We start from the raw sequence: 15,985 nt of genomic DNA on the forward strand, positions 1-15,985 counted from the left end.
TGGACAACTGTCACTCTTCCCCCTTGTCCTTGGGCATGGTCCTAGCCTTGGTTGTTACTGTACCATTTACATACTATACTTATACTAGGCTTGGGGTGCAAGGAGACCTTCAGTGCTTTCAGAATTTAGTTGGGAAGGAGGCTTTGAGCCGAGCAGAGGTCTTACCTGGTGAATTGAGGTGTGAACCACTTGGGAGATGGGTTCAGAAGGCTATGACCTGTGGCTAGATGCCTTCCACCACTGGTAGTCCTGAACCTGTGCATACTGTGTTATTTCTGAACACACATACTTAGGAAAGTAAGTTCAGTTTTTAAATTGGGCACAGCATAAATTACTAATAACAAGTAATAATAAAATAAAATAGTAGCCTGTACCACCTGGACACATTAGACTCTTACCTGGATAGATTGGCACATGCTGACATAAGATTTTACTGTGCTACCCAGAATGGCATGCAATTTAAAGCTTATTGCTACTTTTGGGGGGAGGGTGACGACACAGGGTCTCACTATGTAGCCCTGTCTGTCCTGGAACTCACTTTGAAGAGCAGGTTCGCCTTGAACTCAGAGAGATCTTCCTGCTCTACTTCCCTGGTGCTGAGATTAAAGGCATGTGCCACCACTGCCTGTTCTTAATTCTGGACATTTTTGTTTAATATTTTTTATTTCATGGAATTATGAATGACTGAAACTTGAAGGTGAAACTTGTAGTTAAAGGGAGACTTGTAACATGTACTTGCCCGTATGGAAGCATCAGGAAAAATACTAAAGTAAGCAGAGAAAATACTTGGAGGTGAATTCATTTTTGTGTTAGTGGTGGCCTGTGAGAAGGAAGCAGCTAGGGACTGGAGGCAGAGCGCCACAGTTCTGACAGTGGTAGATGAGGGGAGCTGTTTACTTCCTGGTGGGACTAGTTCTGTTGGTAAAGCACAAAACATTCTTTGTCAGCCTTATAAAGGCTCTTGAATTCATTAAAGGGTTCTATTTGTGAAGTGAAAGGGTTGAAGCCTATAATTTTCAGAATCCTTTCTAGTCACATCACTTTCCACTTGCTACCCATGTGAACTAGTCAGTGACACTTCCTACCCATGTAACTAGTCAGTAGTACTTTTTACCCATTTAACTAGTTAGTGGCACTTGCTACTCACGTGAACTAGTTAGTCTGGCCATGGGTGATGGTGCTCAGTTGTTGGCATTTCTAGTAGTCTGTAGTAAAGCAAGTCTGTCTTTAGGGATTGATAAACAAGACCAAACTGGTTCTAGAATAAATTTCTCTGTCAGTGGTCCTTAGGTAATCCACCTAAAGTTTCTTTTGGCTCAGTTCTCTTCTGATATGTTTGCAGTCAGAACTATAATTGTTAGAGTTGGTGGGGAATTTGCAATTTATGTGGTGGTAGCTTATACCCAGAACTAACTCACAGCCCGGCATTGCTCATACCCTTCTAGGCCACTGGAAAAGGAAGTCATAAGTTGAAATTGACCGTAGTCTGGGCCAGCACACCTTTTTGTAAGATGGTTCTTCAGATTTCTGAAGTCTGTTGAGCCAAACCTTTGGACATATTTCGCCTAAAGCCAGATTACTAAGGGACAAGCCGCACTGGAAAGGGGCTACCTCTTCCCTGATAGGATGTGTAGTGAAAACAGTTGAACCTTTCAGGTTCCCTAGAAACCAGAGGTACTTATCTGCTAAGTCAGGTGCAAAAGCTAAGTTAAATAAAACACAGAAGCTAAACTGTGTTTAGAATTTTAATTATATCTTTAATTAATTGCCTTTCTTGATACAAGAGCAACAAAGATGAAAAATTACACATTTTCTCCAGTTCTTTTGAGTAAAGGATTACTGGGAGGAGCGGAGGTAGGGGGTATGTGGGGGGGGGCAATAGTAAAAGACTACCTTAGTGCCTTAGTTTATCTAGTTGATCCTGTGTCACTCTTACTTACTCTTTGAGACAGAATTCACCACAGAACTGTTAGCCTGGAAGTCACGGAGATCTGCCTGCCTCTGCTTCCCGAGTGCTGGCCTCAAAGGAATGTGCCACCTCACCTGGCTCCTTTTCAGTTCTTAGTTATCTGACACATTCTCATGTTTTAACCTTTATTATATTTTAGCTTAAAAAAACAAAAAACAAAATGCTCAAAACCATTAACAGTAAAATTTACTCTGAAATGGTTCCTCACCAAATTATCAGGTACTAGCTGCAGTTGTGTCTTGGAAACAAACCCAGATGTTTAGCAAGTACAAATTAGAAGTAGTTGCGTTCTGCTATAAACCAGCTAGAGTGGCTGACAGGAAAGAAGAGGCTAGAGAAAGCAGCTGCAGCTATAGAGATAGCTGAGCAGTCTACAGGAAGTGCCCTTTCTGTAGAGGGGAAGGGAAGGTCACACACCCATTCTGTGAGCCTCAGGAAGGAAGAAGTTAAAGTCAGTTCAGCTTTGGTTTGTAACCCAAGCTAGGAAGCTTAGAAAGGTGGGACCTTGGCTTAACTCTGACAGAATGAGGCCCAAGATCAACCCTGGCTACAGATCGGGGAGTCAAGGCAAACAGCGAGGTCCAAATTCTTAAGCCCTCAGAGGTGAGAAATCTCAACAGCAATAGAAAGGGAGCTTAGAAAGCAGACAGGGAGCAAGAGCTCCCCTCTAGAGGAGGGTTTAATCCAGCCTCTTCCGTGCTTGATAGGCTGCTTAGAGACGGCTTAAAGGCACCTGGATGATGGGTTAAGGGGAGAGAACAAGAGTGTCCCTTTCTTCTCTCCAGAGCCTGGTGGACCCAACAGGGAAGGCCAATTAGCATTTTCACTCTATATATTAATGTGGGAGGAGGCTAGGACAATAGTTCAGTCATTCTTACAATGATTTTTAAAAGATTTTTTTTATTTGTGCACACACACACACACACACACACACACACACATACACACATACGCCCTCAGAGGCCCAAAAGAGGGCATTGGATCCCTTGGAGCTAGAGTTACAGGGGGGTTGTGAGCCACCAATATGGGTGCTGGCAATCGAACTCAGGTCCTCCGAAAGAGCATTATGCACTCTATTTAAAACTTATTTATTATTTTTACTGGTGTATATATGCATGTACCTGTGTGAGTCTATATGCACTGTGTGCATGCAGATGCCCTTTGATGTTGTTTTATCCTCTGGAACTAGTGTTACAGGCAGTTAGGTGCCACCTGATATGGGTGCTGGGAACTGAACCAGGTCCTCTGCGTGAGCAGTAAATATTCTTAGGCATGGAGCCATTTCTGAGCAGTAAATACTCTTAGGCATGGAGCCATTTCTCCAGACCTGCAATATATACTCTTAATTGCCACCTCTCTAGCCACTCTTAAGATTTTTTTCAGAATGAGTGGCCATTGGTAGGGTCTGCTCTTTGCTCTCTCTCAGCTGCAGCCTCCTTCTCCTCCTCTGAGCTTTTCATTTCTTCTCTGGAAGTGTGTTCATCCTCTACCAGCTTTCTCATTAGGAATTTGTGGGCCATGTGTAGAAGGAGGTAGGCCCAGGAGTTTCACAGCATCTGTCACTCCCGTTGTGATGTTGAAGTAGGAACAGCAAAAAAGGCAAGAGAGAGGGAGTTCCAGTGTTTACACCAGGGTGTGGGGCAGGAGCCAGAAGGGCAAGGGACCAGCCAGGTGGTGATGAGAACAATGCAGAGATGAGGAAGATGGTATTGTGGGTGGTTTCCATGCTATGTATTAAAGCTTGGCTGACTCTAGCGGGTGATCAGAAAACTGTGATAAGATTCACTGCTCAGACAAAATTGACAAACCAGGAGAGGCTAAGAAGAATGATGGCGGCCAGTTGGTGGATGATCTGTTCCTTAAAATTCAGTTGCTTGACATCAGAGGCAGAGAGCAGGGACCAGTAGAAAGGAACTTGAGTCATCAAGTATTTCTGGTACTGGGTGATGCTCTGGATGGGGTGTCCCTTCCAAACTTTGCTCATGCCTTAGAGCCAGGGTTTGTCCACAAGGGCTGTCATGCCAGCAACAAAGGTAACCAGGTAAAAATGCTTCTGAGTCCTTCTTGAGGAGCCTGGGTCAGTCCTGGATGGAGCAGTGGTGGAATCATCATCATACTGGTGGCTTGAGAGCTCTCTTTGCCAAGATGAAAGCCCTACCTCCACCTGCTTAGGCTGCTTCCACTGGTCAGGAAGAAGTGCCCCAAGGTGGTACTGGGTTGCTCACAGCTAAGCTTCTTCACCATTTAGGAGGGCAACTGATGGTGCAGCCATATACAGCTCAAAGAGGTATCAAATGATGAGAAAGAGCAAGGCGGGTTAGTGTGATATAGAGTCCTGAATCTCAGTCTTCTGGATCGGTACAGGTTAAATTCACATGCAGTGTAACCATTTCCGTCAGATGTAATCGTAAGATTTGGTTTAGCTCCCACCTTCCTTCTTCCTCCTACAGCTAGGGAGCCAACCAGGGCTGAGTCCAAGCACAGCCAGGGAGAGAAAGCAAGAATGATTGCTTTCTGCTTTACTTGTGTTTCTTTGAGACAGGCTCTGACTGTGGCCCTGGTTGGCCTGGAATTCTTTATGCAGACTAGACTGCCCTTAAACCAGTGGTTCTCAACCTTGCTAACATTGCGACCTTTTAATAGTTTTTCATGTTGTGGTGACCCCCAACCATAAAATTATTTTTATTGTTACTTCATAACTGTAATTTTGCTACTGTTATGAATCGAAATGTAAATATTGGTGCTTTCTGATGGCCTTGGGTCATGACCCACAGGTTGAGAACCACTGTCTTAAACTCACAGAAGTCTGCTTATGTGCCTCCTGAGTGCTGGGATCCAAGGCACGAGCCTCTGTGCCCAGCAAAGTAACTTTGTCTTTATTATGCTTCAGGTCCTGTGTGTTTAGTCTCTAGCACTACAAAAAAAAAAAAGTTTTCCTTCTACCTACCTATCTACCTACCTACCTACCTACCATCCATCCATCTCCTCCCTCAGGATGGAACCTAGGATCATGCAATGCTAAATGAACCCTTTATCATTGAACTGGGTTGAGGTTTTTTTTTGTTTGTTTTGTTTTTTGTTTTTTTGTGACAAGGTCTTGCTATGTAGTCCAGGCTGCCCTCAAATTCATGATCTTACTGCTACCTCTACTTGCCGAGTGCTAATATTACAAGCTGTGCCACCATGCCTAGTGATGGCTTTCTTTTTTCACTTGACTTCTTACCTGACCTTTCTTCCTCTGAATAAAGAGAGCAAGGAGATTTCAGATGGATTTTTTCCATGTTGTAGGGTGTCCCGCATCTGTGAGGAGCACAGAGGCATTTCATGAGAAAGGGAAGTGAACATGTGGGCTGGAGAAAGAGGCATGGCAGTCAAGATGCTTACATTACAGAAGAGTAAGGTTCATTCAGTTCCCAGTATCATCAAGTGGCTCACAGTCTCAGGGGAGATGATGGACTCTGCAGGCACTTAGACACTTGTGGTGAATATAAATTCACATAGGTGTACACACACACACACACACACACACACACACACACACACACACACACAAATCTTGAAGGTAAATCTTGCCAAGTAGAGTATTTGGCAGAATATTCTCAAAACTGAAAGGTTAAGTGCTTAGGAGCTGGAGAGCGCTGGCCAGTGGATAAGAGTACTTGTTGCTCTTACAGAGGACCCAGTGTCCATTGATGGCTCACAACCAACTGTAAACTCCAGTTCCAGAGGCTTTGATTCCTTGTTCTGATCTGAGAGGTGGTACTCGGACATAGTCACAGGCAAAACACTAATACACACAAAATTTAACCCCCTCCCTTTAAAAACAGTAAGTTCTTAGTTGAAAATAGAGATAAAAGGGGGGAAGGAGAAAGGAAGGGAAAGTCTCAGAATAGGGTTGAGAACCCAGAAATCTCCACACAGGCTTAAAGAGAGTCTTTTCTACTTTATTATAGCCAAACATTACACTGAGGCAGACATTATTTGAGTGTGTTAGAAATAGTTGAATTTTGTACAAAATAGAGAAAATGTGGAAGTAGGAAGTTTTAGCATTCAGGAGAGCTGGTTTTTATAGGGAGCACCTCCCTCCTTCCTTCCTTCTCCTTTTTTCTCCTTCCTCCTCTTCTCTGATTGGCTCTTGGGTAGCCTCCTAAACTCCTGCCTCTGCCTCTAGATTGCTGGGATTATAGGCAACTGCTGGCTTTCTTGAGCTGCTTCTGAGCATAGTGGGATTGCCCTTGGATTCCCATTACTGAGTTTAATAAAGTATTTGTGTGTGTGAGGGAGGGGAGATAGAATGAGAGCAAAGATGTGTGGGCACACACTCAGTGTTCATGCTCTGTAAAGTTAGGTCAACTTTCAGGAATGGGTCTCTCTCTCCGTAGTGGATTTTAAACTTCAGCTAGATCATCAGTCTTGTGCAGCAAGTGCTCCCTCCCCACCCCCCTCAGAGCCATCTTGTTATTTCCCAGCTTTTTTTCTTACTCTTTTGGGATGGATGGATGGTTCTGTAGTCTGTGATGGGAAGAGTTACTTTCCAGGGAAAGGGTGGTGTGCCTTGGGTTGGTTAAAATGAAGAGTATTTGGTTTGTCTTAATGCAATTCCTAAGTGTCCTCTTTTCTAAAGCTTAGAAACTTTGTGTATCGTAAGTAAAACAGCCAGGGAAGAGCTGAATTGAAAGTGATACATGCTTGAAGAAAAGGGTGAGGTACTTTGGAAATTGTTTGCTATTTAATTGTGACAAGTAGTGTAGGTCTTTGTAAAGGTAACCGCTCACTTGTAGGATACTCTTGAATTCTGTGAAAACAAGTAGGATGCTCTAAGTAGCATCAGGCTGTTGAAAGTGTATCTCATCTCCTGCTGGAAGACAGTATCACAGGGGATAGGAATAGTTACTAAATTTATTACATGGGTATTTGAGAAACTCTTACTGTAGCCAAGCATACCTGTATTCCCAGCATCTGAGAGGCTGAAGCAGGAGGATGACCACAAGTTCTAGGACAGCCTGGGCTTGTCTAGAGAGACCTGTCCCCAAAACTCAATGACTATGATAGTTGTTTAATGTCATGGATGTGTGTTGCTTTGCTACATGTTTCTTTTCTTTTCCTTTTTAATTAAAACCTTTGAGACCACTATGTAGTCCAGGCTGCCCTTAAACTCTTTTTAAAAAACTATATTTATCTTTTCTGGCAAGGGGATGGAGGATAACATGTATGTGAAGGTCAGAGGAAACCTTAAATGAGTCAGTTCTCTGTTTCCACCAGGTGGGTTCCAGGGATCAAACTTAGGTAGCACCTTTGCCTGCAGAGTCACCTTGCTGTCTCTTGCCTTAAACCCTTGATTTGTTTGCCTTCGTCTCCTATGACTGCTGGGATTTCAAGTGTGTGATGCCACACCTAGCCTTACCTCATGGTTAATTTTAAACTTTCTTGAAACATGCTAAGGTCAGAAATGTAAGATTTAGAACTATAAAGTTCATTTAACTTGAATATTGAAAAGATACCACAAATTGATCTATGCCATCATTATCACAGGTATGAAAATATTTGTATCCCTAACATGCATATCATCATGGTGTCCTTGACAGTGAGATACTAGAAAAAGTGCATTGTTGGATGACTATCATAGAGCACACTTGCACACAACTGCATGGTAGACAGAGCCTGATCTATACCTAGGCTGTATGGTGTAGCCTGTTGTTCCTTGGCTACAGACTTGTACCACATATTACCGCACTGAATACTATAGGCAGTTGTGACACTGTGTTAAGCTTTTATATGTCTTAACTGTATCTAAATGTGGAGAAACCACAGCAAACCTACCAGATGGTAGGAATTTTTCAGGTCTAGTATAATCTTAAAAGACCACCAGGGTAGATGTGGTCTGTCCATGACAGAATTGTCTGTCATTCAGTATGAGTATCTCTGTATCTCTTGGTTATTATGCAAATAACTAAACCTTGGTTGGGAATTTGAACTTGTGTAAAGATTGTCCTGTGGATATAGGAGAGGATTGCTTCCAGCTGCTTTTTAAGTTCCTGCTGGTAGAATTTGGCCCTAATATGAGAATAAAATTTGAATCGTTAGTAAAGCAAAGCTTCATGAATGATCCTCTAAACTATTTGTCAGAAGTGTTGCTTGAGGTAGTCTGTCCATATGAAGTTCAGCACCTCACAGTTGAATTTTACTAATCCTCCTTGTAGCTCATTAGTTCTATGTTGCTTAGAATTTGCTTTTTCTTGTCAGTTGATCCAGTCCCCTGTGACAACCCCCCTTGGGCTGATCATGTTGAAGACAACTTCAGAAGAGCTAGCTTGTCCCCGTGAGGACCTCAGTGTGGCTCGGAAGGAGGAGTTGCGGAAGCTGCTGCTGGACCAGGTGCAGACAGTGCTTGGGCTCTTGACAGGTGAGTGAGTGCCTTGGTGGTGAGTGGAGATGGGTTGGCTGCTGGTGTGCAGAGCCGAGGCCTTTTAGGTATTGTTGACTGAGTGTGAGTGTGGGAAGAACTTAGTGCTGGTTTCCTAGCCTCAGGTCCACAGACTGGTGCATGGTAAGAACTCACAGGAGATTTGTAACTTAATTTTTTATAGTCTTTTCTTAATTGGTCCTCACTATGTGATTAATGAGGTAAGGGTATATATATATGCATGCCAGGTCGTAGGAATGTGATTCACATGCTGATAGTGTAATTTAAGTAGGTAGGTAGCAAGCTCTTTATTTTAAGTAATTTGAATTTAAGATTGGGAGAGGTAGGAGTAGCAAGATAAAAAAAATTTCCTCTGTAGAGAAGTGAGACAAGTTGTGGTGTTGGCCCTTGTGCCCTAGGTTGTAGTTTTATGTGGCATTTCATCCAAGCTGTCTGATCAGAGTCTCATGGCAATGTGTGAGGGGAAAGAGAGAGGCAGGAAGGTGGCAAGAACATCCCTGGAGACTGATGCCTTGCTGGTGGAGCTTACATAACAAGGTTTGTAGACTGCTGGCCACTAGGCCCTTGAGGTGCCCAGAAGTCGCTGCTGCTTGAATCTGTAATGGGAAGGTGCTATTTCATCTTGTCTTTTCTATTTGGATATCCAAGATTTGTTTTCCTCCTTCTGTATGTTTGTTTTAGTGGTTGGCATCTGGTGGGTACTTTAAAATAGACTGAAAGAATGATGAATGATGGTGAACTTGGGTGCACTTGCTTCCCCAGCCCCATCCTTCCCTGGATCCCAGATGGAAACTCAAACCTCAGAATGTATTCATTCAAAACAAACTTACTGTTATCAACTGGGTATTAAGTTTATAGTCGGGACTATGTCTTATGCACCTGCCCTGCATTCTATGCCTAAACCATCCGAGAACAGATCTCAGTCAGACATGTGCACCCGTTCACTTTAAACTGTGCCAGTTCAGAGGCTTAAGGGCTTTTGAAAGCCTCGCAGCCATTGCCCTTATTCCAGAACATTTTTTGTTACCTCAGAAAGCAACCCTGAGTCCACAAAAGGTCACTGTTCTCTCCTCCAGTCCCTGGCAATCACTCATCTACCTTTTGTCCATAGGGATTTGTCTGTTTTGAGCCTTTCGTAAAGTGTTATAGTCATATCATATCATATCATATCATATCATATCATATCATATCATATCATATCATATCATATCATATGACCTTTTATGTGTGGCTTTCTTCACTTAACAGGTTCTCTAGGTTTATCCGTGCTATAACAATAAATATTTGGAGGGGGGCAGTTTTTTTGTTTGTTTGCTTTTAGATAGGATCTCACTATGTAGCTCTGTCTGGCATAGAATTCACTGTATAGACCAGGCTAGCTTCAAACTCAAAGAGATCTATCCACCTTTGTCTCCCAAGTGCTGGGATTAAAGGCATGAGCCATCATACCTGGCCTTTGGGAGTATTTTTATGAGCTTCTGTGGTGATGTTGTGTGCCAGGCTCTGTCAGAATACACAAAGGATCAAAACAAGTCTGTCTTCTGGGAATTTGCACCCTAGTGGAAGAGGCAAGTAAACAGTTAAAAAGTGATGTTTTAAGAGTTGATCAATGTATTGTGTGGAGGTAAAACCAAGGATTAGGAAGACTACCTGAGACATAGGACAGCTGAGTGGAAATGGGAGGAACAGACAGGTAGCAGTCAGTGGAAAGGGAAGGCTGAGATTTAGAGGAGGAGGAGGAGAGCAGAGTGGAGGTGAGGAGGGAGGATGGTGTGTATTGAAGACATAGCAGATAGATGGACCAGTATTGGGAAGACTGGATCAGGGGAGGCTGGGAAGGGAGTGTATAAAGGCCAGGTACCAAGTCTTGTGGGCTGTCCTGCTTACCTGGTAAGGAATGTATGGGGATCATTGGTAGAATTGTAGGGTAAAGAGCTGAGTTTTAGGGTATGCAAGTGGTATGACCCAGGAAGTATTTGGTTGTACTGATCTGTGATTGGATTCCTTACCTGCTTTCTGAATGCCTCCCATATAACAGTAGAGCTCATGTGTAGAGTCAAAAGGAGTTTTGGGCTGGGAGACATTTGGTTGAAGCAAGCCACAACACAGTTTCCCTAGCATAGAGAGTGAAATAGGAGAAGAATGTCAGAGGATAAGAATGGGAACTAGAGGAAAGATAAAAGATGTAAATGATGGATGGGCAGAAGGTAGCTGTAATGAACCAGAGGAAAGCTGAGAAAGAATGACACCACATGCCAGAGAAGGGCTTGGGTAGTGTTCTAGAACCCTGGGATGTCCAGGGAGGATTAGTAACCCTTAGTAGATGTAGCAATCATGTAGCTTTGACAAAGAACAAGGTTGGAGGAAACAGTAGGGAGAAGCCACACAGCAAGATCCAGACGAAGCAGTGGAAATCCTGCACTTAGGACAGAAGTCTGCAAAATACAGCTGGGGACATGACTTCGTAGTTAAAGCACTTGCTGTACAAGCAAGAGCACTAGAGTTCCCATCTCCAGAACCCACACAAGTGCTGTGGAGGTGTGGTGCCCCTCCTGTAATTTCAGCCTCAGCATCCAGAGCAAGCTGGCTAGTGTACTAGGAAAGAGGCCCTCCCTTGAAAGAATAAGGTGGAAGAGCAATTGAGGAAGATTGTCAGCATCAACCCTGGGCCTTCACATGCACATGTGAACACGCACACTGTATCCATACATGTGTGAAAAGAGATAGGTAGAAGTGGAAGAGAGGAGCCATGGCTCTTAGCTGCAGGTAGATACAGAAGGAAGGATATGCGAATACTGATACTGGATCAGGGATAACAGGAGGTTTTTGTTTTGTGTTTTCAGGTAGATACAGAAGGAAGGGATATGCGAATACTGATACTGGATCAGGGATAACAGGAGGTTTTTGTTTTGTGTTTTATATGTTGGACTTATTATCTCTCAAATTGGTTCTCTTTTCTTGGTAGGTATCTTGGAAACTGTCTGGGACAAACACAGTGTTACTGCTGCCACCCCACCACCATCCCCGACCTCAGGAGAAAGTGGTATGGTCTGCTGCCCACTATGGTATACCTGGCTAAATGAATTAGGTTCTCACCTGGGAATAGCAATAGCTAATCTACCTAGGGTACAGATGTTTGTTCTTCTTAATTTGTCTTGGCCTTTCTGCCCATGTTTTCTGAGGAGCTGCCTTTGTACTGTTTTCTCCTGAGTACTTGGACTTTCTGATACAATACTTTGAACAGCACATTTTGCTTCTTTTTTTGTCTGTTATGAAGACAGCACCTTTGATCTTGTGCCATCCATCTCTGTTCTGCCAATTTATTATTAAAACTTTTTACACTTATTTTTGTTGTGCACACTGCACATAGAGGACAACTTTCAAAAGATGGGGATCAAACTCAGCTTGTCAGGCTTGGCACAAGCACCTGCTGAGCATTTTGACCTGCCCCTGCCAGTTCATAATTGCTGTCCTTTCTGCTTTGGGGCAGCTTTGTTGTTTTCAGGTTCCCTGGCTGTTTTGTTTGTACTGAGTTTGTTATAAGCTAGGGGCTTGAGAGGTCTGCTTTGTTCTACAGAGCTGCAACCTGTTGACTGGGGCAAAAGTCATGTTGCCAGGGCAAACTGGGGACAGGACCAGTGTGCAGCACTTAGTGCTGAATTTACATTGTTCATGTAAAGAATTGAGGATGTGAGAGTAAGTCAATGAAGTCTTTAAACACTGTGTAAGTGCTTCTGCTTATACCAGATGGCCAGAGAAGCTTTCCAGGTAGAGCACAGCCTGGAGCTAGTACACACCTTCCTCTCCTGTAAAAGCTGATATGATTATGAGAAATAGTCTTATATTTCCCCACACTGTTGAGGAAGTGGGCTGTTGAAATCAACCCTCTAAGCCCCAGGCTGTTCATGCAACATTGATATGGACTTAGGATTCTTGCAGAAGTCCTGTTGAACTGAAAACCACCCCATGGATTTGGGTTGAGGGCTGCTCACAGAACACTACTTGTTCAATCTGCTTATTGTACTCAGATTGAAAAACATCCATTATTTTTCACACTGCTTAGAAATGGAATTCTAGAGCATATTTCAAGCCTGCAATAATGTGTGAACTTTGTGCTTATTGACAAAGCTGTCTTCACGTATGTATTTCTGGTGGCTCAGCAGGTATACATTTTACAGTATTTGAATGATTAAACAATTTTGCAGATGTAAAGAGAACTGAGGTTTTGTAGCAATACTTGAATTTAAACGTTTAAGCCATCAGTCCAGTAATGAACTTGTGCAGTCTATAGCACTGAGACACCTTGGTGTGTGTGTGTGTGTGTGTGTGTGTGTGTGTGTGTGTGTGTGTGTGTGTGTGTATGGTCTTGTCCACTGGTGCATGGGTACCATACTGCACATGTGGAGGTCAGAGGACAAAGTTTTCAAGAGTCGATTTTTACTTCCATCTTGCTCAAGACAGGGTCTCTTGTTTCTGTGTCTGTGCTGTGTATTCCAGTCCAGCTGGCCCCTGAGCTTCTGGGTGTTTTCTCCGATCTCTGACTCTGTTCTTGCCATATGAGTGCTGGAATTAGAGCTGTGTACACTGCCTCTGGCTTTCTCTGTGGGCTCTGAGGGTTACATGAGGTGGTTACAGTTCCATGGCCAGTGCTTTTGCTCACTAAACTATTGCCCTAACCACCACCACCACCACCACCACCTTCCCATCTTCTTCTTTTTTGTAAATGGTTACTTATTCTCTCTGTCTCTGTCTTTGTGTCTCTGTATGTCTCTCTCTGTCTCATTAGCCAGAGGACAGTTTTGTTGGTTCTGTCCTTCCACCGTGTGGATTGAACTTAGATTGTCAGACTTGGCAGAAAGGACAGTTAACTTTCTAAGCCATTGCATGCCCACTTCATTTTGTGTGTGTTTATTTTTTTCTTTAATCCCCTTTCAAACCTATTCTCCCATCCCCTCTTTCCTATAACAGACAGAAATGTATATAATGTATGGCTTTTTGTGAAAAGTGATTGATACCGATGTATTTCACTGTGTAAATAAGGTGGTAGCATTGTGTTCTGATGCTGACCTTTCATTCAACACTCGTCTTTTTGCTTTCTCTCCTGCGTGTGACCTGTGCCTTTAGACACAGGCCTCTGCTTGCTTGCTGCATGGGGCATATGTCCTCAGTGTCTTGCTGGTCTGACTTCACCGAGGAGCCTAGATTGCCTCCAGCTGCCCCTATACAAGAGCCTCTATCTGTCTGCCATAGATCTGTGTGAGGGTTGCTTTGGAATATGCTAGAAGAGAACAGTCATTTGATAGAAGGAGTGGTAACAGGATTCCGGAATGCAGTTTCTGTGGCAGAGCTATGTGAACGTTCTTGTTGCTTCTCTTGCTCTGTATGATATTTGCCAACAGTCCTGTTTTGCCATTGTTAGGTTGCATTTCTAATGACTGAGCCTGACATATCTTCATAGGCCAGTTGACCTTTTGCATTTGTTTAGAAAATCATTTCTTCATAACCACCACCTGTTTGTATATCTGGATGTTACTAGTGGTGGGCAACAGTTCTTTTTCACATTTGAATTTTTAGCGTTAGTTATTGTGGCTATCTTCTTAGAGTCCGCTATCTTCCTGGTTATAATCCTTTTCATCAGTGAAAAACTATTATTTGGTAATGTGTTGCTAAACTCAGCAGTATTTTTTGTCAAGGTTTGTGTTTTGATTGTTTCAATAAATCTTTCCTTTGACCGTGGTCAGATTCTAGTGTTTTGTTGTTTTTCTTATGAAGCTTTGTCTTTGGTTTAAGTCTGTAACTCACTTGGACAATTTTTTTAAAATATATATTTTACATTTGGTGTTCAGTATTATCTGTAATTGGTATTGAATATAAGCATATTGATTTTAGGTTTTGCTTTTATAGTGACTAAATTGTTTTGAGGAAAGGAGAATTCTTTGCAGTGTTTTCAAGAGGTTTGGTACTGGGTATTGTAAAAGCATGTTTTGAATTTCCAGGTGATTTACTGAGTAACCTGTTGCAGAGTCCTAGTTCAGCCAAACTGCTGCCCCAGCCCATCCCCGTGCTGGATGTGGAGAGTGAGTATGTCTGTTCCCTGGCCTTGGAATGCCTGGCCCACCTCTTCAGTTGGATTCCTCTGTCTGCCAGCATCACCCCATCCCTCCTCACCACTATCTTCCACTTTGCTCGATTTGGCTGTGATACCCGGGCCAGAAAGATGGCATCAGTGAATGGCAGCAGCCAGAACTGTGTTTTGGGTCAGGAGCGTGGCCGACTTGGGGTCTTGGCCATGTCCTGCATCAATGAACTCATGTCCAAGAACTGTGTGCCTATGGAATTTGAGGAATACTTATTACGAATGTTCCAGCAAACCTTCTACCTCCTGCAAAAAATCACCAAGGATAACAATGCCCACACGGTGAAGAGCAGGCTAGAGGAGCTCGATGAGAGGTAATGAGAACAGGCGGGAGTCGTGCCCCGAGAAGGGCCTGGCTGCTTGTCACACCATGTCATATGGTGTCTGTAACCCCCTTTGGTTTCAGAATATGGGGCTACTGATAAAGATAGAAAGGTAGGTGTTCCAGAATGTTCAGGCTGAACTAGAGGGCTTGGGTGGTTAAGGGAAATGAATTGAGCGTGAAAAGTGCTGGTGTATTGTGTAGGCCTGTTGTCTCTTTCCCCCATCCATCCACCTCCTGTCCTCCTGTCCATGTCCATGCTCTGTCCCTCTTCCTCACTGTCTGCCTACAGGTCTCATGTGTGCAGGAAGTGAGAGTTCGGCTCCTTCATAGTCGAGAACAGAAGCAGGCTGCAGAGGTACAGGGTTATATCACCCTTCTCACTTGGTACTGCTTGTTGGTTTTCACTGGTGGACTTTTCCTGAGTGCACATCTTGCAGAGTATAGGAACGCTGTTAGTATTGTGAGTGTCACATAAATGATAGCTGTTGATCCAAGATAGGAGACATGTTCAGGTAGGTATGGTTCAGTGGCACATACTTGCATTGCTTGGCTACTGCCCTCTTGACCTACAATTCCCCAGGCCTATTTTTCTTGAGTACAAATAAGATGACCTCAGTGAAGAAGGCTGAGTCCCCTCCACCCCAGTAGTGCTAGGGTGGGGCCTAGGACCTTGTGCCTGCCAGACAAGTCATCCTGCCACTGGCCACAGCCTCAGCTCAGCATCTTACTTCTTTGCTAAACATGGACTACTACTGCTATATAAAGGTAAAGGGCAACTGGCAGCATGTAGTCCTAATAATCAAGTGGGCTGTTGAAGCTTCAAAGCAGATGCAGTATATTACATTAGTAAATAGTTATTAGAGACTTCCTTGTGTAAAGGCTGTTAACATTTTAGTCGTTTCCAACGTAATTGTTAGTAAGTGATAACAGAGTTTAAACTCTTTGCTTTGTTTAGAGGAAGTGTGGTAGGCTATAAAGTCAGCTGCCCCAAGTCAGGATAGTTCTTCTAAAGTGGGGAGCTTTAAGTTTGTCTGGTTAAAAATTGAATGAAGGTTAGTTTGGTTTGGTTCATTGTAAATAAACTTTGTGTGACATTTGCCTTTTATAGTCACAAAGTACTCATAATCCAAC

General features: G+C 43.3%; 1 protein-coding gene across 2 annotated transcripts in view; it reads left to right on the forward strand.

Annotated features, from left to right (window-relative positions):
- Positions 1-15,985, forward strand: part of Xpo6 (exportin 6) — a 107,138-nt gene that overhangs the window by 38,423 nt on the left and 52,730 nt on the right. For both annotated transcript variants that reach the window (XM_059267208.1, XM_059267206.1), the window contains exons 5-7: positions 8,213-8,372; positions 11,359-11,436; positions 14,390-14,843. In XM_059267208.1, the coding sequence (XP_059123191.1) occupies positions 8,213-8,372; positions 11,359-11,436; positions 14,390-14,843 (692 nt within the window). The remainder of the gene's footprint in view (positions 1-8,212; positions 8,373-11,358; positions 11,437-14,389; positions 14,844-15,985) is intronic.

This window comes from Peromyscus eremicus, chromosome 1 (assembly GCF_949786415.1).
Source record: "Peromyscus eremicus chromosome 1, PerEre_H2_v1, whole genome shotgun sequence".
NCBI classification, from domain to species: domain Eukaryota; kingdom Metazoa; phylum Chordata; class Mammalia; order Rodentia; family Cricetidae; genus Peromyscus; species Peromyscus eremicus.